This window comes from Salvelinus namaycush, chromosome 5 (genome assembly GCF_016432855.1).
Source record: "Salvelinus namaycush isolate Seneca chromosome 5, SaNama_1.0, whole genome shotgun sequence".
Classification (NCBI taxonomy): domain Eukaryota; kingdom Metazoa; phylum Chordata; class Actinopteri; order Salmoniformes; family Salmonidae; genus Salvelinus; species Salvelinus namaycush.
Window position 1 is genome coordinate 68,222,217 of NC_052311.1, and position 27,747 is coordinate 68,249,963.

Sequence of the window (27,747 nt, forward strand, 5' to 3'; positions counted from 1 at the left end):
CGTTTTCAGGGGGAAGTGACACATTTTCAGGAGGAAACAACACATTCTCAGCAGGAAGTGACATGTTCTCAGGGGGAAGTAACACAGGTAGGTGAACAGCATTTTGGGCCACGTTCAGCGAAGTGTAATGCTACTGGTTGTTCAGATAGATATGCACTACATGACCAAATGTATGTGGACACCTGCTCCCTGAACATCTCATTCCAAAATCATGGGCATTAATATGGAGTTGGTCCCCCCTTTGCTGCCATAACAGCCTCCACTCTTCTGGAAAGGCTTTCTGTGAGGACTTGCTTCCATTCAGCCACAAGAGCATTAGTGAGGTCAGGCAGTGATGTTCTGCAATTAGGCCTAGCTCGCAATTGGCGTTCCTATTCATCCCAAAGGTGTTCGATGGGGTTGAGGTCAGGGCTCTGTGCAGGCCAGTCAAGTTCTTCCACACCGATCTCAACAAACCATTTCTGTCTGGACCTCGCTTTGTGCACTGTGGCATTGTCATGCTGAAACAGGAAAGGACCTTCCCCAAACTTTTGCCACAAAGTTGTAAGCACAGAATTGTCTAGAATGTCCTTGTATGCTGTAACTTTAGGATTTCCCTTCACTGGAACAAAGGGGCCTAGCCTGATCCATGAAAAACAGCCCCAGACCTTTATTCCTCCTCCACCAAACTTGACAGTTGGCACTATGCATTGGGGCAGGTAACGTTCTCCTGGCATGCGCCAGACCCAGATTCGTCCGTCGGACTGCCAGATGGTGAAGCGTATTTATCACTCTAGAGAACATGTTTCCACTGCTCCAGAGTCCAATGGCGGTGAGCTTTACACCACTCCAGCCAACGCTTGGCATTGTGCATGATGATCTTAGGCTTGTGTGCGGCTGCTCGGCCATGGAAAACTATTTCATGAAGCTCCTGACGAATCGTTCCTGTGCTGATGTTGCTTCCAGAGGCAGTTTGGAAGTTGGTAGTGAGTGTTGCAACAGAAGACAGACAATTTTTACTCGCTACGCTCTTCAGCACTCGCCGGTCACATTCTGTGAGCTTGTGTGGCCTACCACGTCGCGGCTGAGCCGTTGTTGCTCCGAGACGTTTCCACGTTCCACACACAATAACAGCACTTAAAGTTGACTGGGGCAGCTCTAGCAGGGAAGATATTTGACAAACTGACTTGTTGGAAAGGTGGCATCTTATGACAGTGCCGTGTTGAAAGTCACTGAGCTCTTCAGTAAGGCCATTCTACTGCCAATGTTTGTCTATGGAGATTGCATGGCTGTGTGCTCAATTTTATACACCTGTCTGCAACAGGTGTGGCTGACATAGCCGAATACACTAATTTGAAGAGATATTCACATACTTTTGTGTGTGTATATATATATATAGTGTATATAATAAACAAAAAAATAAACACAACATGTAAAGTGTTGGTCCCATGTTTCATGAGCTGAAATAAAATATCTCAGAAAGTTTCCATATGCACAAATAGCTTAGTTCTCTCAAATTTTGTGCACAAATTTGTTTACATCCCTGTTAGTGTGCATTTCTCCTTTGCCAAGATACTGTAATCGTACCACCTGACAGGTGTGGCATATCAAGAAACGGATTAAACAGCATGATCATTACACAGGTGCACCTTGTGCTGGGGACAATAAATGGCCACTCTGAAATGTTCAGTTTTGTCACAAAAAATGCCACAGATGTCTTAAGTTTAGAGGGAGTGTGGAACTGGCATGCTGACTGCATGTCACGCCCTGGCCTTAGTTATCTTTGTTTTCTTTATTATTTTGGTTAGGTCAGGGTGTGACATGGGAGATGTATGTGTTTTGTATTGTCTAGGGGTTTTGTATGTTAATGGGTCAGTGTGTAGTCTAGGTGTATGTTTGTTTATGGTTGCCTAGATTGGTTCTCAATTAGAGACAGCTGTCTATCGTTGTCTCTGATTGGGAACCATATTTAGGCAGCCATATTCATTAGGTAGTTCGTGGGTGATTGTCTATGTGTAGTGTTTAGTGTCAGCACTATTTGTTCTATAGCTTCACGTTCGTCGTTTTATTGTTTTGTCTAGTTTGTATAGTGTTCTTCGTTTCGTTTTCGTCTTCAAATAAAGAAGATGTATTGTTATCACGCTGCGCCTTGGTCCTCCTCTCTTCCACAATACGACGATCGTGACACTGCAGGAATGTTCACCAGGGCTGTTGCCAGAGAATTGAATGTTAATTTCTCTACCATAAGCCGCCTCCAACGCTGTTTTAGAGAATTTGGCAGTACGTCCAACCGGCCTCACAACCGCAGACCACGCGTAACCACGCCAGCCCAGGACCTCCACATCTGGCTTCTTCACCTGCGGGATCGTCTTAGACCAGCCACCCGGACAACTGATGATATTGAGCAGTATTTCTGTCTGTCATAAAGCCCTTTTCTAGGGAAAAACTCCAAGCCCACCTATGGCTGTGCTCCTGGCCTCTCTTGTGAAATACATAGATTAGGGCCTAATTTATTTATTTCAATTGACTGATTTCCGTATATGATCTGTAACTCATTAAAATCATTGAAATTGTTGCAGGTTGCGTTTATATTTTAGTTCAGTATAGATCTGCTCTGGCATGTAGATCAGGGATGATGTCAGCTCCTTACAAGACAATTCTATGTGCAACGTTCAGAGCGGTGTGATCTCCTGAATGTGACCCTGTTCTTATATTGTTGCTTCTGATTCATCTGTTTGTTTATCTTGTTCGATTACCCTAGTAACTGCTTTTTCTGTATATTGCTTTTTGCTACCATTGTTGAAGACTATTTTTACAGTTCCCCAAACCATGCTGTGATTTCATTTGACTGAAGGGAAAAAGTGTATGTTTTATATGCCACTGTGTAATTAGGTTAAGGATTGAATGGGGTCCAGCATGTTTTTTCTTTTAGTTTTATAAGCTAACCAAGAAAAAAGGCTGTTGTCATTAGAGTATGAATGTAGAGAAAGCAGTAGAGGGTGTGTATTGAAGGGTCTGATGTGTGTTGTCTCCATAGAGATCCTATTAAATTAGTTTTCAAATTCCTAATGCTGTCGTTGTCTCTCTGTTCTCAGGCTGTTTGTTAGACCTGGACAGCAGTAACTCCAACTCTGTGGTGCAGCCGAACCCCAACCCTACAAGCGGCTCGGACATGTGGGGAGACTTCTCTGCCCCAGAAAAGTAAGGGGATAATCTTCTCTTCTTTCATTATTCTGTTCCCCCCATTAATGCTCTCCTCTTTTTCCCCATAATGCAGGTCAATGTCTCCTCTCGCCAACGATGATGGTTCCACCAACTGGCAGCAGTTCTGAGGTCGTCGGACAATCTCTTTCACTTGACCTTCACCTGACCTTTAACCCCTGACCAGGGGAGGACTCCAGCAGAACACTGTATATTATCACCTCAACCTCAGTGTACTCTGTCTCTCTCTCTCCCCCCTCTCTTTATTTCTCTCTCTCTTCACCCCTCTCCTGGCTTCCTCTCCTTACCATCCTCTCCTTCTACATCTTTCCCTCTCAGCCCCAAAGTTACACTCTCTTCCCCCGTCCCCCTCTCCTTGCCCTTCTCTCCCTCTGTCTCTCTATCTATAACAGAGTATGTATTTATTACGGAGGGAAAAGACTGAGGGTAAATCTCTCTAAATGAAAGATGTTACAGAAAGGAATGATGGTGGCTCACACTACTATAGTCTTGATAAATAAATACATTCATTAAGTTATGTACATAATATATTATTGTAAATGTATATAGTGTCAGTAGTTTGTAATTCCCATTGTTGTGGTAGTGTTGTAGCTAATTTTCCTTTAGAATCTCCAGTACAACTGGAATTATCGCCTGAAATAACTGATTTACAGGCTTGCCTGGATGCATTAGTATATGACCAAGTTATCTTATATCTGATCTAAGGTCAGTTTTGCATTTTCCTCTTAATTGCTAAGGTTAGGCCACGGTGAGTCTGGAGCTGTGCTTTGGAGCAGCTTCTGCTTTGAGTGGACACTGATCTACTGTAAGTTTACACAGCAGTCATGCTGTTTGGCGCCCTTTAGTGGGCTATTGCGGTCCTACAACCACAGTCTGACAGGGAGAGTGGTGAGATGCACAGCAGCAGCTGCTGTGGACATTATCACTGCTGGAGATGAGCACTTGTCTGGGTCACTTGGCTGCATTGTTTTAACAGGAGGCTGGTGTTAGTTGGTCAATTAACACAGAAATGGAGGGAGAGAGAGGAAAAAAGTGTGCTGATTGAGGGAAGGGAAAGATGGGTGGGGTCTGAGGAGGGATGGAGGGTGAGGAAGGGCTTAAACCCATGGGGTGATAGACAGGCCTGATTTAGGCCTTGTGATGTAAACAGTCCCTAGGGGTTTCTGGGTAGTGATGACTCATTTAGGTCACGACTTTTGCCCTGCTGGATGAATAGCCCTGTGTGTGTACATACAACTGTCTGTCCGTCCGTCCGTCTGTCTGTATTCTATACGTTGTACCCTGGAACTAACGTAACTCTGTCAATGCAGCCAGACCATTCCAGTCCTTGTGAGATGCAGTGTTTTACTTTACTGTTGTGTTGTTATTGTGAGAGAAAGGATGGAGGGAGGGAGGGAGGGAGGGAGGGAGGGAGGGAGGGAGGGAGGGAGGGAGGGAGGGGTAAAGGGAGGGAGGGATAGAGGGAGGGATGGATAGATGGAGGGAGGGAGGGATAGATGGAGGGAGGGAGGGAGGGATAGAGGGATGGGTGATAATGTTGTACAGGACATCATAATATTACAGTAAGCCAGTTATGTGGCTTTTGTACTTATCATTGTGTGTGTCTTTCTCTCATGGACACACATGGACTCCAACATTTGCATTGACTGATGACATGATGTTGATTAATGAGGTGATAATTGATTGATTTCCTGTGTGAGAACACAGCTAGTGGGAGAACTGGTATGAACTGGTGAGAGTCTGTGTAGATCCTACTCATGTTGGTTTATGTGTTTATTCTTGACATTACAAATACAATATATGTGTATGTAAATGTTGATGTATTGAAAATCAAAGCATAAAGATATCAACTAATGGTGAGTCAAGGTTGACTTGTTTTCTTTTTATCTACATGAGGGAAAAAACTGGACTCCATCAATAAAGCAATCCACATATAAACCACTGAATGACATTTTATTGGGTAGTATTGCACTGCTTTGGTATTGGATTGTGATAGAGTGCTTTACAATAAGGTGTCAGTAATGACAGAGTGGATACTTTGTTCTCAGACTGTCTCTACAGTACACAACTACAGGAACTCAACAGCGTTCCATCTGAACAGTATTATACAGCCCGCAACGGCACAGAACATGATCCGTGTCAAATAAAACACAGGTCAAATCTTTCGGGAGTGATTTCTCCCCTGATATTCACAGACAGTTCTAATAAAACACAGGTCAAATCTGTGGGGAGTGATTTCTCCCCTGATATTCACAGACAGTTCTAATAAAACACAGGTCAAATCTGTGGGGAGTGATTTCTCCCCTGATATTCACAGACAGTTCTAATAAAACACAGGTCAAATCTGTGGGGAGTGATTTCTCCCCTGATATTCACAGACAGTTCTAATAAAACACAGGTCAAATCTGTGGGGAGTGATTTCTCCCCTGATATTCACAGACAGTTCTAATAAAACACAGGTCAAATCTGTGGGGAGTGATTTCTCCCCTGATATTCACAGACAGTTCTAATAAAACATAGGTCAAATCTGTGGGGAGTGATTTCTCCCCTGATATTCACAGACAGTTCTAATAAAACACAGGTCAAATCTTTCGGGAGTGATTTCTCCCCTGATATTCACAGACAGTTCTAATAAAACACAGGTCAAATCTGTGGGGAGTGATTTCTCCCCTGATATTCACAGACAGTTCTAATAAAACACAGGTCAAATCTGTGGGGAGTGATTTCTCCCCTGATATTCACAGACAGTTCTAATAAAACACAGGTCAAATCTGTGGGGAGTGATTTCTCCCCTGATATTCACAGACAGTTCTAATAAAACACAGGTCAAATCTGTGGGGAGTGATTTCTCCCCTGATATTCACAGACAGTTCTAATAAAACACAGGTCAAATCTGTGGGGAGTGATTTCTCCCCTGATATTCACAGACAGTTCTAATAAAACATAGGGCTAATAGAAGAACTGAGAAATATGACTCAGACTGTTCTTAACTTGAGTTACATGGACTGTGTTATATATATATGTTGTTTGTTTGTTTGTTTGTTTGTTTGTTTGTGTGTTTGTGTGTGTGTGTGTGTGTGTGTGTGTGTGTGTGTGTGTGTGTGTGTGTGTGTGTGTGTGTGTGTGTGTGTGTGTGTGTGTGTGTGTGTGTGTGTGTATTAAGGCACAGGCCAGCACCAGGTGTTGAGCGGTGGATTTATGGTGTTTTGGGGTGTTTTTATGGAGACAATACAGTGTTCTGTCTCCAAGGGTGTCCTCCCTCCTACTCCTTCTCTCCTTCCTCCCTTCTTCCTCCGCCCCTCCTTCCATCTCCGCCATCTTGGGCACATCAGGCCTTGTTTTCCCAGGTTTTGGGGTTGCCATGGCGATTGCGACAGCGTTTCTTATTGGTGGTTGACCTCTGGAAGCGTTTGGGCCAGCCGGACCGCTCCCTGCAGAGCTCAGCTGGGATGGAGAGAAGAGAGAGAGGATGTGTGGGCTCAGATGTACATGCTGTCCTAAAGTCAGTAAGTGTTTCATGCACTCTAAGATTGTTATGTTGTTGTAATCCTAACAACGGGTCTAATGAAGTGCTATCAGGTGGACTGTCTTACCCTTCAGGTACTCATCCTGTTGGCAGACAGTTCTAACACAGATCTCCTTGTTGATCACATAGACACGAGGGAGGCTGAGACAAAGCAGGAGACAGACATCATTACACTATAATCAGAGCCCAGCTGCTGTCTCTAAAACATGCCTCTCTGTACAGGCTCTCAGGTTGAAACCAATGAACTTTGACTGCATGATCAGGAGGCACTGAGTGTGTCTATGTTTTCCTGTGAGAGAGAGCCTGTAGTTGCAGTTTACCTGTAAAGGCAGAGGGAGTGGATGCATCTCTTGATGGGCCGGTGGACAGAGTACATCCTGGTGCAGGGATACGTCTCTTCCCTACAGTCTAGCACAGAGGATACACACAACATCCAGATAACTCACACACAATGTTTAGATAACACTGGACACCCCTGGTCATCCCTGGTCATCCCTGGACACCCCTGGTCATCCCTGGACACCCCTGGTCATCCCTGGTCATCCCTGGCCTAACATTGTTTAGTGATGTTTCTGTTCCACACTGAAAACCTCACTCACCAGGTGGTAGGGTAGAGACAGACACCTCACTCACCAGGTGGTAGGGTAGAGACAGACACCTCACTCACCAGGTGGTAGGGTAGAGACAGACACCTCACTCACCAGGTGGTAGGGTAGAGACAGACACCTCACTCACCAGGTGGTAGGGTAGAGACAGACACCTCACTCACCAGGTGGTAGGGTAGAGACAGACACCTCACTCACCAGGTGGTAGGGTAGAGACAGACACCTCACTCACCAGGAGGTAGGGTAGAGACAGACACCTCACTCACCAGGTGGTAGGGTGGAGACAGACACCTCACTCACCAGGTGGTAGGGTAGAGACAGACACCTCACTCACCAGGTGGTAGGGTAGAGACAGACACCTCACTCACCAGGTGGTAGGGTGGAGACAGACACCTCACTCACCAGGTGGTAGGGTAGAGACAGACACCTCACTCACCAGGTGGTAGGGTAGAGACAGACACCTCACTCACAAGGTGGTAGGGTAGAGACAGACACCTCACTCACCAGGTGGTAGGGTAGAGACAGACACCTCACTCACCAGGTGGTAGGGTAGAGACAGACACCTCACTCACAAGGTGGTAGGGTAGAGACAGACACCTCACTCACCAGGTGGTAGGGTAGAGACAGACACCTCACTCACCAGGAGGTAGGGTGGAGACAGACACCTCACTCACCAGGTGGTAGGGTAGAGACAGACACCTCACTCACCAGGTGGTAGGGTAGAGACAGACACCTCACTCACCAGGTGGTAGGGTAGAGACGGACACCTCACTCACAAGGTGGTAGGGTAGAGACAGACACCTCACTCACCAGGTGGTAGGGTAGAGACAGACACCTCACTCACCAGGTGGTAGGGTAGAGACGGACACCTCACTCACAAGGTGGTAGGGTAGAGACAGACACCTCACTCACCAGGTGGTAGGGTAGAGACAGACACCTCACTCACCAGGTGGGTGGGTAGAGACAGACACCTCACTCCCCAGGTGGTAGGGTAGAGACAGACACCTCACTCACAAGGTGATAGGGTAGAGACAGACACCTCACTCACCAGGTGGTAGGGTAGAGACAGACACCTCACTCACCAGGTGGTAGGGTAGAGACAGACACCTCACTCACCAGGTGGTAGGGTAGAGACAGACACCTCACTCACCAGGTGGTAGGGTAGAGACAGACACCTCACTCACCAGGTGGTAGGGTAGAGACAGACACCTCACTCACAAGGTGGTAGGGTAGAGACAGACACCTCACTCACAAGGTGGTAGGGTAGAGACAGACACCTCACTCACCAGGTGGTAGGGTAGAGACAGACACCTCACTCACCAGGTGGTAGGGTAGAGACAGACACCTCACTCACCAGGTGGTGGGGTAGAGACAGACACCAAAGCCTCCTCTTCATTCCAGTCACCTCTGGGGAGTTCCACCTCTACCAGCAGGGAAACAACACAATCAGCATGGGAATGACCTCTACCCACAGCATGACTCACAGACAGAGACATATCATGCAACTTAATGTCTGTTGAAATAACGTGTGACCATTGAATAGAGGGATTATTACCAGCCTGCGGGGCTTGGGCTACAGCTGTGAGGGCTGTGGAACAGAAAACCATATGAGGGGAATGTTTTATGGAGTTAAAACAAACAGAGATGGACTCAAACCTAATTGAAGGTGATGATTTGGGTGTGGTGTTTGTCAGGGGTTACCGTGGAAACCGCAGAGGAGCAGGGCGATTGGAAGACTGCCCATCCTTGTAAGAGCTGGATGTTTACGAGCTGAAGGAAACAGGACCCACAAAAGCCCAAGAGGAAAATAGTTTATATGTTTCAATTCACACAGAGGAACTCTTCAATATCTCGACTTTACATTTCCTCCGTCTTCCTTCTGCTCTCCCTCTGGCCCTACCGCTGCTGTTTCTAATGCAATGTATACTCTTCTGCTCTCCCTATGGCCCTACCGCTGCTGTTTCTAATGCAATGTATACTCTTCTGTAAGGCAGTTGTAGGAAATGTGAACCTGATGAAATCCAGGTAAATGAGCTAGATACAGTATATGTGCTGTTGATATCATCAGTATATGTGCTGTTGATATCATCAGTATATGTGCTGTTGATATCATCAGTATATGTGCTGTTGATATCATCAGAATATGTGCTGTTAATAATATCAGTATATGTGCTGTTAATAGTATCAGTATATGTGCTGTTAATAGTATCAGTATATGTGCTGTTAATAATATCAGTATATGTGCTGTTGGTAGTATCAGTATATGTGCTGTTGGTAGTATCAGTATATGTGCTGTTGGTAGTATCAGTATATGTGCTGTTGGTAGTATCAGTATATGTGCTGTTGGTAGTATCAGTATATGTGCTGTTGATAGTATCAGTATATGTGCTGTTGATAGTATCAGTATATGTGCTGTTGATATCATCAGTATATGTGCTGTTAATAGTATCAGTATATGTGCTGTTGATATCATCAGAATATGTGCTGTTAATAATATCAGTATATGTGCTGTTGATATCATCAGTATATGTGCTGTTAATAGTATCAGTATATGTGCTGTTGGTATCATCAGTATATGTGCTGTTGATATCATCAGTATATGTGCTGTTAATAGTATCAGTATATGTGCTGTTAATAGTATCAGTATATGTGCTGTTAATAGTATCAGTATATGTGCTGTTGATATCATCAGTATATGTGCTGTTGATATCATCAGTATATGTGCTGTTGGTATCATCAGTATATGTGCTGTTGGTATCATCAGTATATGTGCTGTTGGTATCATCAGTATATGTGCTGTTGATATCATCAGTATATGTGCTGTTGATATCATCAGTATATGTGCTGTTGATATCATCAGTATATGTGCTGTTGATATCATCAGTATATGTGCTGTTGATATCATCAGTATATGTGCTGTTAATAGTATCAGTATATGTGCTGTTGGTATCATCAGTATATGTGCTGTTGGTAGTATCAGTATATGTGCTGTTGATAGTATCAGTATATGTGCTGTTGATATCATCAGTATATGTGCTGTTAATAGTATCAGTATATGTGCTGTTGATATCATCAGTATATGTGCTGTTGATATCATCAGTATATGTGCTGTTAATATCATCAGTATATGTGCTGTTGATATCATCAGTATATGTGCTGTTGATATCATCAGTATATGTGCTGTTGATATCATCAGTATATGTGCTGTTGATAGTATCCAAACCAAAACATAGAGACCCGGAAAACCTGAGTCTACGCCGTCACTATGGTGAATCACTAAAACAATACAGAAATACCACTACGGAAAAAGAAGGAACAGCACGTCAGAAATCAGCTCAATGTAATTGAACAATCCATAGACTCTAACCACTTCTGGGAAAATTGGTAAACACTAAACAAACACGAAGAATTATCTATCCAAAAGATGTATGGATAAACCACTTCTCCAATCTTTTTGGCTCTATAACAAAGAATAAAGAGCAAAAACATATACAGGATCAAATACAAATCTTAGAATCAACTATTAAAGACTACCAGAACCCACTGGATTCTCCAATTACCTTGAATGAGCTACAGGACAAAATAAAAACCCTCTACCTCAAATTGGCTTTTGACCAAATTACCGTACAACAGACCACGTGCTTCTATACCTGCATTGCTTGCTGTTTGGGGTTTTAAGCTGGGTTTCTGTACAGCACTTTGAGATGTCAGCTGATGTAAGAAGGGCTATATAAATACATTTGATTTGAAATTTGATTTGATGTATTCACCCTGCACACCCTAATTGACAACCAAACAAACCAAAACAAAGCCAAAGTTTTCTCATGCTTTGTTGATTTCAAAAAAGCCTTCGACTCAATATGGCATGAGTGTCTGCTATACAAATTGATGGAAAGTGGTGTTGGGGGTAAAACATACGACATTATAAAATCTATGTACACAAACAACAAGTGTGCGGTTAAAATAGGCAAAAAACACACTAATTTCTTCCCACAGGGCTGTGGGGTGAGACAGGGATGCAGCTTAAGCCCCACCCTCTTCAACATATATATCAACGAATTGGCGCGGGCACTAGAACAGTCTGCAGCACCCGGCCTCAACCTACTAGAATCTGAAGTCAAATGTCTACTGTTTGCTGATGATCTGGTGCTTCTGTCACCAACCAAGGAGGGCCTACAGCAGCACCTAGATATTCTGCACAGATTCTGCCAGACCTGGGCCCTGACAGTAAATCTCAGTAAGACCAAAATAATGGTGTTCCAAAAAAGGTCCAGTCGCCAGGACCACAAATACAAATTCCATCTAGACACCATTTCCCTAGAGCACACAAAAAACTATACATACCTTAGCCTAAACATCAGGGCCACAGGTAACTTCCACAAAGCTGTGAACGATCTGAGAGACAAGGCAAGAAGGGCATTCTATGTCATCAAAAGGAAAATAAAATTCAACATACCAATTAGGATCTGGCTAAAAATACTTGAATCAGTCATAGAGCCCATTGCCCTTTATGGTTGTGAGGTCTGGGACCCGCTCACCAACCAAGATTTCACAAAATGGGACAAACACCAAATTGAGACTCTGCATGCAGAATTCTGCAAAAATATCCTCCGTGTACAACGTAGAACACCAAATAATGCATGCAGAGCAGAATTAGGCCGATACCCACTAATTATCAAAATCCAGAAAAGAGCCGTTAAATTCTACAACCACCTAAAAGGAAGCGATTCCCTAACCTTCCATAACAAAGCCATCACCTACAGAAAGATTAACCTGGAGAAGAGTTCCCTAAGCAAGCTGGTCCTTGGGCTCTGTTCACAAACACAAACAGACCCCACAGAGACCCAGGACAGGAACACAATTAGACCCAAGCAAATCATGAGAAAACAAAAAGATAATTACTTGACACATTGGAAAGAATTAACAAAAAAACTGAGCAAACTAGAATGCTATTTGGCCCTAAAAAGAGAGTACACAGTGGCAGAATACCTGACCACTGTGACTGACCCAAACTTAAGGAAAGCTTTGACTGTGTACAGACTCAGTGAGCATAGCCTTGCTATTGAGAAAGGCCGCCATAGGCAGACATGGCTCTCAAGAGAAGACAGGCTATGTGCTCACTGCCCACAAAATGAGGTGGAAACTGAGCTGCACTTCCTAACCTCCTGCCCAATGTATGACCATATTAGAGACTGTAACGCTTGTTCTCCTCCTCTTCGTCCGAAGAGGAAGAGTAGGGATCAGACCAAAATGCAGCGGGTTTTGAGAACATAATGAATTTATTCAACCACGAAGACGAACACGAAACAACACTTGGAATAATTACAAAATAACAAAACGAACGAAGACAGACCTGAAATAGAGAACTTACATATAACATGAAGAACTCACGAACAGGAATAGACTACAAACAAAACGCTACAGTCCCGTGTGGTACGAACATACAATACAGACACGGAAGACAACCACCCACAAACAAACAGTGTGAACACCCTACCTTTATATGGTTCCCAATCAGAGGAAACGACAAACACCTGTCTCTGATTGAGAACCATATAAGGCTAATTACCAATGACCTAAACATAGAAACACAAAACATAGAATGCCCACCCCAACCCACGCCCTGACCAACTAAACACATACAAAAATAACAGACAACAGGTCAGGAACGTGACAGAGACACATATTTCACTCAGATTACACAGATCCACAAAGAATTCGAAAACAAACCCAATTTTGATAAACTCCCATATCTATTGGGTGAAATACCACAGTGTGCCATCACAGCAGCAAGATTTGTGACCTGTTGCCACAAGAAAAGGGCAACCAGTGAAGAACAAACACCATTGTAAATACAACCCATATTTATGCTTATTTATTTTCCCTTGTGGACTTTAACCATTTGTACATTGTTACAACACTGTATATATACATAATATGACATTTGTAATGTCTTTATTGTTTTGAAACTTCTGTATGTGTAATGTTTACTGTTAATTTTTATTGTTTATTTCACTTTTGTATATTATCTACCTCACTTGCTTTGGCAATATTAACACATGTTTTCCATGCCAATAAAGCCCCTTGAATTGAATAGTATCAGTATATGTGCTGTTGGTAGTATCAGTATATGTGCTGTTGGTAGTATCAGTATATGTGCTGTTGGTAGTATCAGTATATGTGCTGTTGGTAGTATCAGTATATGTGCAGTTGATAGTATCAGTATATGTGCTGTTGGTAGTATCAGTATATGTGCTGTTGGTAGTATCAGTATATGTGCTGTTGGTAGTATCAGTATATGTGCTGTTGGTAGTATCAGTATATGTGCTGTTGGTAGTATCAGTATATGTGCTGTTGGTAGTATCAGTATATGTGCTGTTGGTAGTATCAGTTTATGTGCTGTTGGTAGTATCAGTAGATGTGCTGTTGGTAGTATCAGTATATGTGCTGTTGGTAGTATCAGTATATGTGCTGTTGGTAGTATCAGTATATGTGCTGTTGGTAGTATCAGTATATGTGCTGTTGGTAGTATCAGTATATGTGCTGTTGGTAGTATCAGTATATGTGCTGTTGGTAGTATCAGTAGATGTGCTGTTGGTAGTATCAGTATATGTGCTGTTGGTAGTATCAGTATATGTGCTGTTGGTAGTATCAGTATATGTGCTGTTGGTAGTATCAGTATATGTGCTGAGTATCAGTATATGTGCTGTTGGTAGTATCAGTATATGTGCTGTTGGTAGTATCAGTATATGTGCTGTTGGTAGTATCAGTATATGTGCTGTTGGTAGTATCAGTATATGTGCTGTTGGTAGTATCAGTATATGTGCTGTTGGTAGTATCAGTAGATGTGCTGTTGGTAGTATCAGTATATGTGCTGTTGGTAGTATCAGTATATGTGCTGTTGGTAGTATCAGTATATGTGCTGTTGGTAGTATCAGTATATGTGCTGAGTATCAGTATATGTGCTGTTGGTAGTATCAGTATATGTGCTGTTGGTAGTATCAGTATATGTGCTGAGTATCAGTATATGTGCTGTTGGTAGTATCAGTATATGTGCTGTTGGTAGTATCAGTATATGTGCTGTTGGTAGTATCAGTATATGTGCTGTTGGTAGTATCAGTATATGTGCTGTTGGTAGTATCAGTAGATGTGCTGAGTATCAGTATATGTGCTGTTGGTAGTATCAGTATATGTGCTGTTGGTAGTATCAGTATATGTGCTGTTGGTAGTATCAGTATATGTGCTGTTGGTAGTATCAGTATATGTGCTGTTGGTAGTATCAGTATATGTGCTGTTGGTAGTATCAGTATATGTGCTGTTGGTAGTATCAGTATATGTGCTGTTGGTAGTATCAGTATATGTGCTGTTGGTAGTATCAGTATATGTGCTGAGTATCAGTATATGTGCTGTTGGTAGTATCAGTATATGTGCTGTTGGTAGTATCAGTATATGTGCTGTTGGTAGTATCAGTATATGTGCTGTTGGTAGTATCAGTATATGTGCTGTTGGTAGTATCAGTATATGTGCTGTTGGTAGTATCAGTAGATGTGCTGTTGGTAGTATCAGTATATGTGCTGTTGGTAGTATCAGTATATGTGCTGTTGGTAGTATCAGTATATGTGCTGTTGGTAGTATCAGTATATGTGCTGAGTATCAGTATATGTGCTGTTGGTAGTATCAGTATATGTGCTGTTGGTAGTATCAGTAGATGTGCTGAGTATCAGTATATGTGCTGTTGGTAGTGTCAGTATATGTGCTGTTGGTAGTATCAGTATATGTGCTGTTGGTAGTATCAGTATATGTGCTGTTGGTAGTATCAGTATATGTGCTGTTGGTAGTATCAGTAGATGTGCTGAGTATCAGTATATGTGCTGTTGGTAGTATCAGTATATGTGCTGTTGGTAGTATCAGTATATGTGCTGTTGGTAGTATCAGTATATGTGCTGTTGGTAGTATCAGTATATGTGCTGTTGGTAGTATCAGTATATGTGCTGTTGGTAGTATCAGTATATGTGCTGTTGGTAGTATCAGTAGATGTGCTGTTGGTAGTATCAGTAGATGTGCTGTTGGTAGTATCAGTATATGTGCTGTTGGTAGTATCAGTATATGTGCTGTTGGTAGTATCAGTATATGTGCTGAGTATCAGTATATGTGCTGTTGGTAGTATCAGTATATGTGCTGTTGGTAGTATCAGTAGATGTGCTGAGTATCAGTATATGTGCTGTTGGTAGTATCAGTATATGTGCTGTTGGTAGTATCAGTATATGTGCTGTTGGTAGTATCAGTATATGTGCTGTTGGTAGTATCAGTAGATGTGCTGAGTATCAGTATATGTGCTGTTGGTAGTATCAGTATATGTGCTGTTGGTAGTATCAGTATATGTGCTGTTGGTAGTATCAGTATATGTGCTGTTGGTAGTATCAGTATATGTGCTGTTGGTAGTATCAGTATATGTGCTGTTGGTAGTATCAGTATATGTGCTGTTGGTAGTATCAGTATATGTGCTGTTGGTAGTATCAGTAGATGTGCTGAGTATCAGTATATGTGCTGTTGGTAGTATCAGTATATGTGCTGTTGGTAGTATCAGTATATGTGCTGTTGGTAGTATCAGTATATGTGCTGTTGGTAGTATCAGTATATGTGCTGTTGGTAGTATCAGTAGATGTGCTGAGTATCAGTATATGTGCTGTTGGTAGTATCAGTATATGTGCTGTTGGTAGTATCAGTATATGTGCTGTTGGTAGTATCAGTATATGTGCTGTTGGTAGTATCAGTATATGTGCTGTTGGTAGTATCAGTATATGTGCTGTTGGTAGTATCAGTATATGTGCTGTTGGTAGTATCAGTAGATGTGCTGAGTATCAGTATATGTGCTGTTGGTAGTATCAGTATATGTGCTGTTGGTAGTATCAGTATATGTGCTGTTGGTAGTATCAGTATATGTGCTGTTGGTAGTATCAGTATTAATCAAGCAGTTGGAATCAGGATGCTGTTTTAATTCTCTCTCTCTCTCTCTCTCTACTCTCTCTCTCTCTCTACTCTCTCTCTCTACCTCTCTACCTCTCTACCTCTCTCTACCTCTCTCTACCTCTCTCTCTCTCTCTCTCTCTCTCTCTCTCTCTCTCTCTCTCTCTCTCTCTCTCTCTCTCTCTCTCTCTCTCTCTCTCTCTCTCTCTCTCTCTCTACATACATACATACATACATACATACATACATACATACACACATACACACACACACACACACACACACACACACACACACACACACACACACACACACACACACACACACACACACACACACACACACACACACACACACACACACACACACTCCCTCCCTCAGCTCTCTCCCTGCATCATTCCCCTTGTGATGTGTCAGTGTGAGTTTGGAGTCCAAGACATGAGTTCTCACAAAAGAATGTGTTTTTTTGTGCCCTATCTGAGCACCCCTCTACTCCTCCTTTCTCATACACACTCTTTTCATACACTTCTCTTTTCGTAAACCTTATTAAGAATGTTCTAAAGCATCCAAACAGTTTTGTCACTCAATATGTTTAACACCCCATTCCTCCTTTAGCAGCATCTTACCCAGGCCCTGAAAACGTTAAATTGATTTAACTTGCTTTGACTCATTTATACACTCTTGTATGCCAGGCCACATAGCTTTCTAAAATACATTCGTTCTGAATGACATATTGTCATCCATGACCGGAGTTCACAAACAGTATTCTATTAGGATGACTTCATGTAAAGTTTGTTTTTTGCAGTAAAATATATGTTTCTCTATACGTCTTTTGTATATGTACTTCATGTTATTTATTGTAAACATTCTATATACAGTACTGCAGTGCTACTAATGTCTTTATAGTCTTCAAAATTAACAAAAGAACACAATGTTTTCATACTCACAACTTTTCCTGTCGTCCAAAAACTTCCTTTGTTTTGAATATTTTGTCCTCTCTCCTTTCCCCTCCTTCTCTCTCCATCCCCTCCTCCTTCTTCTCCTCCACCCCTTGTCCTCCCCTCATTATAATTCTCTTTCTCTCAGACTTTCCTCTCCTCCAATCTGGTAGAGATTCAGGGAGAATTGTTCTAGTCCAGAGTTGGTTTCGTATACACCCAAACAACACAAACTCATTATCAAAAATATATATCTGTGGATTTCACAATAACCATCACTAATAGTAAACACATATATCAGCGCATTGAACTAGGAACTTACACTTTACAAATACAAACAACTGAAAGAATAATGATCAACACACGATGATAGGTAGAATATTGTGTAATAAATATGAACATTAACAATTAGCCCAGTATGCTTTAGAGCAGCTGAAGGAATATGACGGAATGACTGGTACAGGTCTGGCAGACCTTCCGTTTGCAGTGATCCCCTTTCTCCACCAGGCGGGGCAGTAAACTTGGTGAGTTTTTTTTTCATTTTTATTATGAACGCAACAAATACAAAAACAGAAATATACAAACAAGAGTACATAAACCTAACAGACAGGGGTGTTACATATCAAATACATTTTAAATTTGTCTAAAGGTTTTATGGTTCGTTTTGCTTTTTAGTTTTTACATTTACTGATAATTTCAAAATAATATTTCAATTCTATCTTAAATAATGTGAAGAAGAGTTTGTTCTCTGCCCACTTCATTTTATGGATAAAGAATCTTCCATGAAAAATCAACACATGAACAATGGAAGTTAAATCAGGGTCCATATCATTTGGATCAAAATAAAACATAACATCAGAGTCTCTCAGATGAACATTAATAGTTGTTTATTTTCAAATAAAATCTTCTGACTCCAAAATCTTCTGACATAAGAACAGTCCTAAAATAAATGGTCAAGAGTCTCTGGGTCACAACCGCAAAATACACATTTGTTATCAATAGCTATTTTAAATCTGTGTATAATAAAGGTCTTTACAGGGTAGATTCTATGAATGAGTTTGTATGATACTTCACCTTATTAGATATGCTATATTCACCAGACAACGACAGTGTAGTTGGTGAGTGTGGTCTCAGCTCAGAAGTGGCCAATTTTGGTTTTGAAAGAGCAGCAGTGTGTGCAGGCTTTTGTTTCAGCCCAGCTCTAACTGTACACCAAAGTATCATGGTCTAGATTGAATGAAACATGCTAGTGTTGGGCTGGAGTAAAAGCTTGCACGGCCTGTATCACTGTCCAGAGTTGCTTGTAGCTAAAGGTCACACATATTTCTGTATTCATGGGGTTCTTAACCCTGGTCCTGGGGACCCACAGGGGTGCATTCTTTGATCATTCCCATCACTAACACACACCGTATCACGCTAATCAAGGGCTTACGTTAGGTTGGGTAGTTGAATTAGGTGATGGGCTGAAGCAGAAATCTGCTGTGGGACCTGAAGGACCGTGCAGGATTAAGAAACTAGAGTAGACAATTATATTGCTACATCAAAAGGCATTGCAACAAAGATGAGTGAATATCATGACCGAAACTCCTGACCCTTTGTTTGATCCCCTACTTGTGTTGAAAAGAGGGTTTCCATGGGGACCATTAATAGCTTGTATGGGGGAAACCTGAGCGCAGCAGGCTTCCATGAACTTGACCAATATAAATATTGTCACACATACTACCAGAGACAGACAACAAAACTCCGCTGGCGCTCTCTCTCCCTCTCTCCCAAAGTCACTTCAAGAGGGACACACACTCATCATCCCCCTGACATATCGGGGCTACATAGTCTCTGGGGATGAGGCTGGGGGTGAGGGGGGGTGAGCGGGAGAGAAGCGCTGGCCTAACAAGGTCAGGCAGGCATGGCTGATGACAGGTTGAGTGATGGAGAGATCAGGCCAGGGAACACACTGACCCGCCATTCTGAACACTCTGCTTTCACCCTGAGAAATAGGGAGGGAGGGCATAGTGAGCAAGACCCAGTCAGCAAGACATAGAAAATATGACTCTGCCTGATATCCAGAGTGAAGGAAAAGAGTGAAAGTTTAAACAACCTCTTTTATGGATGTTGAAAAAAACCTATTTTGCGGCCAAATCAAGGCCGGTCCTGCCAGGCCAGATTGGCTCAAAAACCAACATCTGTAGACGTTAAAATCAAGGCATGGGGGGACTGATCCAATTTTTACCAATAAACAACGTCCATGCATCATATCAGTGCACACCGGAGAGAGAATACATAGACAAAGTATAGAGAAGGAGAACTTCAGCATTGAGAGAAAAGTGTGGGAAGAGGGACAGTAAGTGAGATTGTGAGCATAGAAAAGCTTTAGAGGGAAAGGTACAGGGACATATTGTGAGGTAGAGGGAGAGTGAATATTTTGGCAGAGAGAGAGAGTGCAGCAGGGTGGTTGATAGAGGGAGCCCAGGAAGAGTCCATTTTGGAAGTGAGGAGGGAGAGATGCCAGGTCATAAACACTGATAAACCTCCAGACTTGTTTATTGGTTGAAGACCTTTCTCCCCGCCCCTCTACAAGACTGCCCATTCCTGTCTGGTGCATGTTTCCTCCACACAACCCCTGTCAAAGATGCACTCTGGGATCTTAAGCACAACAAATTTGTATAATTTGCAAAAATTGGATTCTTAACATATCACACAAATAGCATAAAATGGGATGATATCACACACATGTGTGGGGTGGCAGGTAGCCTATTGGTTAGAGTATTGGACTAGTAACCGAAAGGTTGCAAGATTGAATCCCTGAGCTGACAAGGTAAAAATCTGTTGTTCTGCCCCTGAACAAGGCAGTTAACCCACTGTTTCTAGGCTGTCATTGAAAATAAGAATTTGTTCTTAACTGGTCAAAAAAATAAAAAAATCATAACATAACGAACTGGATGACATATTACACAAAAAACGGGGAGCAGTTTTGGCTTGTGAGCACCACTTTCAAAACTAGTGGCTGAAATTATACAAAAGGTTGAGAGTGCATCTTTAACCCTGCAGCACCTTTCTCTCCCTCTCTCCACTGTCTTTTAATTCTCCTTTAGTTGTTCTTACCCCCACAGGTCCACACAAGTGTTCCGTATCTATTTGCAACAACACAAACATGGCCTTAACTACACGAGGACACTCACTTGCCGTGTCGATCTTCTAATCATTTGTTCATCACGCTGGGCTCCTGCCAGAACTGTGCTTTCAGCCTCTTCAACAGTGTCATGACTGTCTGTTGCTGGACCCCTTAGATTAGAAGATCAAAGCGATTTCTCCATAGAACAGCGCCATCTTCTGTTCGTATGTTGTATGACTTTGGCTGTACTTCAGCACCTGTTCCTTTTTGTGCCCATGCGTTCGTTTCGTCTTTGTACCTCATGTTGTCACCAGGTTGGAGTTCAGATAGGTTTATGACCCTCTGTTATAGTAGAACTTTTGATTTGTTTTCGGTTGTTCTTTGAACTTCCTCACTTTCACTCTGTCTTTCGTTTTTAGGAGGTTCTCCGTGATGGGTCAGTTGGTCCTCAGTCTGCATCCCATGAGGAGGTGTGCTGGGGAAAACCCCCAGTCAGGTGGCAACGTGCGGTAAACAAGCAGGCTGCTGTAGAAGTCAGTTCCACTGTCTTTTGCTTAGTACATCAGTCTCTCCACTGTCTGAACAGATTTCTCCACGAGTCCGTTCGATTGTGGGAAGTGTGGACTTGATGTAGTGTGGACGAAGTCCCAGTCCTTGCTGAATTGTTTGAACTTTTGCATTAGAGAATTGCGGTCTAATATCGCTGGAGACTTCACTTGCCACTCTGTGTCTGGAGAATATGGATTTCATACACGTCATCACAGTGTCTGAGATGGTGGTGTTCAGCTTACAAACCTCTGGATACAGGGAGTAGTAGTCTGTAAGAACAAGGTCATCCATTCCATTAAATCAAATCACATTTTATTTGTCACATGCGCCGAATACAACCTTACCGTGAAATGCTTACTTAGAAGCCCTTAACCAACAATACAGTTCAAGAAATAGAGTTAAGAAAATATTTACTAAATAAACTAAAGTAAAAAATAAAATAAAAAGTAACACAATAAAATAACAATAATGAGGCTATATACAGGGGTACCGGTACCGAGTCAATGTGCCGGGGTACAGTAAATAGTCTGGGTAGCCATTTAATTCATTTTTTACTTTTTGAGGAACTGAGGACCCATGCCAAATCTTTTCAGTCTCCTGAGGTTGAAAAGGTGTTGTCGTGCCCTCTTCACGACTGTCTTGGTGTGTTTGGACCATAATAGTTCGTTAGTGATGTGGACACCAAGGAACTTGAAACTCTCGACCCGCTCCACTACAGCCCCGTCAATGTTAATGGGGGCCCGTTCGGCCCGCCTTTTCCTGTATTCCACGATCAGCTCCTTTGTCTTGCTCACATTGAGAGAGAGGTTGTTGTCCTGGCACCACAATGCCAGGTCTCTGACATCCTCCCTATAGGCTGTCTCATTGTTGTCGATGATCAGGCCTACCACTGTTGTGTCATCAGCAAACTTAATGATGTCATTGGAGTCGTACTTGGTCACACAGTCATAGGTGACCAGGGATAGTAGAGCGTAGAGAGAATAATAGTAGAGAGAATGATTTATTTCAGATTTTACATTTTACATTTTAGTCATTTAGCAGACGCTCTTATCCAGAGCGACTTACAGTAGAGTGCATACATTTTTATTACATTTTACATACTGAGACAAGGATATCCCTACCGGCCAAACCCTCCCTCCCTAACCCGGACGACGCTATGCCAATTGTGCGTCGCCCCACGGACCTCCCGGTTGCGGCCGGCTGCGACAGAGCCTGGGCGCGAACCCAGAGACTCTGGTGGCGCAGCTAGCACTGCGATGCAGTGCCCTAGACCACTGCGCCACCCATTTTATTTCTTTCATCACATTCCCAGTGGTTCAGAAGTTTACATACACGCAGTTAGTATTTGGAGCATTACCTTTAAATTGTTTAACTTGGGTCAAACGTTTTGGGTAGCCTTCCACAAGCTTCCCACAATAAGTTTGAGACATAAAAAGCTCTCTACGGTCAGGGCGTGACAGTACCCCCCCTCAAAAGTGCGGACTCCGGCTGCAAAACCTGAACCCATAGGGGAGGGTCTGGGTGGGCATTTCTCCTCTGGTGAGGGACGTAGACCCCGCTCCACCTCTGGCTCGGCCCACTTAGGTGGCGCCTCTAGAGCGGGGACCCTCGCCGCCGACCCCGGACTGGGGACCCTCGTAGCGGGCCCCGGACTGGGGATCCTCGTAGCGGGCACCAGACTGGGGACTCTCGTAGCGGGCCCCGGACTGGGGACCCTCGTAGCGGGCCCCGGACTGGGCACCCTCGTTGTGGGGCCCGGACTGGGCACCCTTGTAGCAGGCCCCGGACTGGGGACCCTTGTTGGGAGCTCCGGACTGGAGGGCGCCTCTGGAGGCTCCGGACTGGAGGACGACACTGGAGGCTCCGGACTGGAGAGCGTCGCTGGAAGCTCCGGACTGAAGGGCGCCTCTGGAGGCTCCGGACTGAAGGGCGACACTGGAGGCTCCGGACTGGAGGGCGTCGCTGGAGGGTCCGGACTGGAGGAAGACTCTGGAGGGAGGAGACGCAGAGACAGCCTGGTGTGTGGGGCTGCCACAGGGTCCACCAGGCTGGGGAGACCTACAGGAGGCCTGGTGCGTAGAGAAGGCACCGGATGAACCGGGCTGTGGGGGAGCACTGGAGCTCTGGTGCGCAGCCTTGGCACCACTCCTCCAGGCTGAGTGCCCACTCTAGCCCGGCCCCTCCAGAGTGCAGGCACAGGTCGAACCGGGTTGTGGGGGAGCACTGGAGATCTGGTGCTTACCACTCGCACCTCTCCACCTGGCTCAATGCCCACTTTAGCCCGGCACGGTGGAGCGCAGGCATAGGACGAACTGAAACCTCCCAGCGCCCCGGAGACACAGTACGCAGAGCCGGCACAGGATACCCTGGGCCGAAACGGCGCACCGGAGACCAAACGCGCTGAGCTGGCACAATCCGCCCTGGCTGGATGCCCACTCTCGCGTGGCACTTGCGGGGGGCTGGCATATAGCGCTCCGGGCTATGAGCGCGCACTAGAGAAACCGTGCGCTTTACCGCATAACACGGTGCCTGACCAGTACCACGCTGCTTCCGGTAAGCACGGAGAGTTGGCTCAGGTCTATCGCCTGACTCCGCCAATCTCCCTGTGTGCCCCCCAATTTTTTGGGGGGGGGCTGCCTCTTGCGCCTGCTGCGCTGCCTTGCCTCATATCGCCGCCTCTCAGCTTTAGCTGCCTCCAGTTCTTCTTTCGGGCGGCGATATTCCCCAGCCTGTCTCCAGGGTCCCTGTCCGTCCAATATCTCCTCCCATGTCCAGGAGTCCTGAACCCTCTGCTCCTCCATATCACGCTGCTTGGTCCGCTTGTGGTGGGTAATTCTGTAATGGTTTTCGTCGTCTGAAGAAGAGTAGTCGGACCAAAGCGCAGCGTGGTAAGTGTTCATGCTTTTTATTACAACTGAACACTAATAACAAAAATAACAAAGAGAATGAACGAAAACCGAAACAGTCCTATCAGGTGCAGAAACACAAAACAGAAAATAACTACCCACAAAGCATCGGTGGGGAAAAGCTACCTCAGTATGATTCTCAATCAGAGACAACGATAGACAGCTGCCTCTGATTGAGAACCACACCCGGCCAAACACAAAGAAATACAAAACATAGAAAATGAAGATAGAATGCCCACCCAAATCACACCCTGACCAAACCAAAATAGAGACATAAAAAGCTCTCTACGGTCAGGGCGTGACAATGAACACATCCACATGGCCTATCTTCCCTATAGGCCTACATTACAATTATATCAAAATGCAAACAATACAGTTCTGTAAAAATGTCATGTTTTAGTTTATATCGGTGGCTGTTTGTCTTATCCATTATCCACCTTTTTTTTACCTCTACATCACTGATATTAATACAGAATTGTAAGTAATATTCTAATAATTCATGTGAATGTGATAATATGATCATCTGTGTGCTCCATTTTGCATTTTGATGTCTGTTTGTGCAGAGCTCTGCCTCCCACCCACTAATAACCCTGGTTACGGCCCTGGACACAAACACACACAAACAACAAGTGCACATTCTCCCTCTCATTCTCCCTCGCATACACACTCACACTCAATCACTCACAGCCTTTATGACCTAGATCAGGTGACATCGTGTGAGTCAGTGCTCCCTCTAGTAAGATAGTTAATCTGAGAATCATCCAGACTCCTATACTGATGCCATTCCCCTGATCCAGCAGAACAATTAAAGTATTACTGACCTAACAAGGGGGCGGGGCACATCTAGTGAGAGAGCAAGAGTTCAGATTGGACTGTGTAGTTTCCTAAGTCATTCGGCTTGACATTTCAAACACCCTGCTACTTGATCACTTTATTTTCCCCATCCATCTAGATCTCGTTCCATCCATTTACATGTTGATCTCTGTCTGCCTGATCTCTCTCTGTTGATCTCTCTCTTTGTCCATTTAAAAGTCTCTCTGTTCATCTACCCGTCTCTTTTTTCCATCTGGGTCTTCAACCTGTCTCTATCTCTCGCCGTCTTGTCTCGCTCAGTCTGGTTATTTATCTACTGTATCTTATTTACCCAGTCTGTCTCTCTGTTTAACTCGGTCTGTCCTCCTGTCTCCTGTCTATTTGCCCCACCCCCTCTCTGTCCTGTTGTCTCACTGTCCCTCATATCAAACTATCTGTCTTCCTGGCTATGTCCTATTATTTAATCACCTCTCTGTCACTCTCTCTCTCTCTGCCATGCAGACAGCCTCCCACAGATCTACGCCTGGATCAGCATCTTTGTGTTGGCACTCCATTGTCTCCCTGCACCATGTGTTTCTATTCGTCAAACAGAGCGTCTGTGCTCCTGTATGAACTCCCCCCCAACCCTGTCACATGAGCCCTGTCCCCCTGTTTCCTGGAAATAGTGCACCCTAACATCAACAACTGAGGGGGGATCCAGCACAACCATTTACAAAGAGAGGGGGTGAGGGGTGTTAAAGACATGCTCTCGTACTTTGGCAAATAAGAAAGTATTTTATAAACCTCCTGATTTGGGATGTGTCAATGTGTAGTTCATACATACATAATCTATGAGCAGAATTACTGTCTTACCTCAATTAGCCACAAAATCGCTAGTTTGAACCTGACTGTTTTCTTGGAAACCAGAAATACCAGGTGCATGCTGTTTCCATTGATCATCCTTGAGATGTTTCTACACCTTGATTGGAGTCCACCTGTGGTAAATTAAATTGATTGGACATGATGTGGAAAGGCACACACCTGTGCATGTCAGAGCAAAAACCAAGCCATGAGGTCGAAGGGATTGTCCGTAGAGCTCCGAGACAAGATTGTGTCGAGGCACAGATCTGGGGAAGGGTTCCAATGTCTGCAGCATTGAAGGTCCACAGTGGCCTCCATCATTCTTAAATGGGAGAAGTTTGGAACCACCAAGACTCTTCCTAGAGCTGAACCCGATGGTCTGACAGAGCTCTAGAGTTCCTCTGTGGAGATGGGAGAACCTTCCACAAGGACAACCATCTCTACAGCACTCCACCAATCAGGCCTTTATGGTCGATTGCCCAGACGGAACCCAATCCTTAGTAAAAGGGCCATGACAGCTGTCACGCCCTGACCTTAGATAGCCTTTTTATTTCTCTATTTGGTTAGGTCAGGGTGTGATTTGGATGGGCATTCTAGTTTTTCTATTTCTTTGTTGGCCGGGTATGGTTCCCAATCAGAGGCAGCTGTCTATCGTTGTCTCTGATTGGGGATCATATTTAGGCAGCCTTTTGCCATCTTTAGTTTGTGGGATCTTGTTTGTGTGTAGTTGCTTTCTGCGCTGCATGTAGCTTCACGTTCGGTTGTAGTTTATTTGTTTTTTCTGTGTTCATCAAATAAAATGATGTACGCTTACCACGCTGCACCTTGGTCTGATTCTTCCGTCAACGAACGTGACAGAAGATCCCACCACAAACGGACCAAGCAGCGTGGCCAGGAGGAGCAGACATCCTGGACATGGGAGGATATCTTGGACGGTAAAGGATCCTGGACGTGGGAGGAGATCCAGGCCGGAAGGGATCGCCTTCCATGGGAGAAGACGGAGGCAGCGAGGGAGGAACAACGACGACACCGGGGTTCGCGACCACGACGGAGGCTTCCGTCGGGGGGGGGGGCACACGGGGTGGTTGGCGGAGCCAGGTTTCAGACCAGAGCCAACTCCTCGCACTCACTTTAACTTCTACTTGCACACAATCCCGGATCCGGGAGCACCCCCATCAGTAAAAAAGCTGACTAGCATAGCCTAGCATAGCGTCACAAGTAAATACTAGCATCTAAATATCATTAAATCACAAGTCCAAGACACCAGATGAAAGATACACATCTTGTGAATCCAGCCATCATTTCTGATTTTTAAAATGTTTTACAGGGAAGACACAATATGTAAATCTATTAGCTAACCACGATAGCAAAAGCAAAACTTTTTTTTCCCACCATTTTTTTCCTGCATAGGTAGCTATCACAATTTCGACCAAATAAAGATATAAATAGCCACTAACCAAGAAACAACTTCATCAGATGACAGTCTGATAACATATTTATTGTATAGCATATGTTTTGTTAGAAAAATTTGCATATTTCAGGTATAAATCATAGTTTACCATTGCAGCCACCATCACAACTCTCACCAAAGCAACTAGAATAACTACAGAGACCATCGTGTATTACCTAAATACTCATCATAAAACATTTCTGAAAAATACACAGCGTACAGCAAATGAAAGACAAAGATCTTGTGAATCCAGCCAATATTTCAGATTTTTTAAGTGTTTTACAGCGAAAACACAATATAGCATTATATTAGCTTACTACAATAGCCAACCACACAACAGCATTGATTCAGGCCAACAATAGCGATAGCGACAAAACCAGCAAAAGATATTAATTTTTTCACTAACCTTCTCAAACTTCTTCAGATGACAGTCCTATAACATCATATTACACAATACATATAGAGTTTGTTCGAAAATGTGCATATTTAGCGGCACAAATCGTGGTTATACAATGAGAAAAGTAGCCAAACTGCCAACAATATGTCGGGAGAAATCTTGGGAGAGGCACCTAGTCTAATCAGTAACTAATCCTAAACTTGACTAAAAAATACAGGTTGGACAGCAAATGAAAGATACATTAGTTCTTAATGCAATCGCTGTGTTAGATTTTTAAAATTAACGTTACTACGACATACAGCGTGCGTTAAAGCAAGACCGCACTGAGATTCATGGCGGAATATGAGTGTAACATTTTTCAACAGAACAACGAATTAACATCATATATAGTTCTTACTTTTTGATGAGCTCTCATCAGATTCTTGAGGAAGGTGTCCTTTGTCCAA

At 43.7% G+C, this 27,747-nt stretch overlaps 1 protein-coding gene and 1 long non-coding RNA gene across 2 annotated transcripts; one reads left to right on the forward strand and one right to left on the reverse strand.

Moving 5' to 3' along the window:
* The first annotated feature begins 14 nt into the window (after window positions 1-14).
* LOC120047768 lies at window positions 15-3,312 on the forward strand. The gene is made up of 3 exons (XR_005476921.1): window positions 15-87; window positions 3,075-3,180; window positions 3,257-3,312. It is a non-coding gene; the product is annotated as an uncharacterized LOC120047768 (long non-coding RNA).
* A 2,991-nt stretch (window positions 3,313-6,303) lies between these two features.
* LOC120047769 (microfibrillar-associated protein 5-like) lies at window positions 6,304-17,292 on the reverse strand. Its single transcript, XM_038993322.1, has 7 exons — window positions 17,247-17,292; window positions 9,034-9,102; window positions 8,888-8,920; window positions 8,687-8,755; window positions 7,048-7,135; window positions 6,795-6,868; window positions 6,304-6,645 (listed from the first exon to the last, which is right to left on the reverse strand). The coding sequence occupies exons 2-7, from the start codon at window positions 9,074-9,076 to the stop codon at window positions 6,530-6,532; spliced, it is 423 nt and encodes a 140-aa protein (XP_038849250.1). The 5' UTR covers window positions 9,077-9,102; window positions 17,247-17,292; the 3' UTR covers window positions 6,304-6,529.
* Window positions 17,293-27,747: the final 10,455 nt, after the last annotated feature.

Coding starts and splice junctions, on each gene's coding strand:
- LOC120047769 (XM_038993322.1), bottom strand. CDS start 9,076: ATGGGCAGTCTTCCAATCGCCCTGCTCCTCTGCGGTTTCCACG. Junction 8,756..8,887: donor AGCCCAAGCCCCGCAGGCTG/GTAATAATCCCT, acceptor CCCTGCTGGTAG/AGGTGGAACTCCCCAGAGGT. Junction 6,646..6,794: donor ACAGGATGAGTACCTGAAGG/GTAAGACAGTCC, acceptor TCTCCATCCCAG/CTGAGCTCTGCAGGGAGCGG.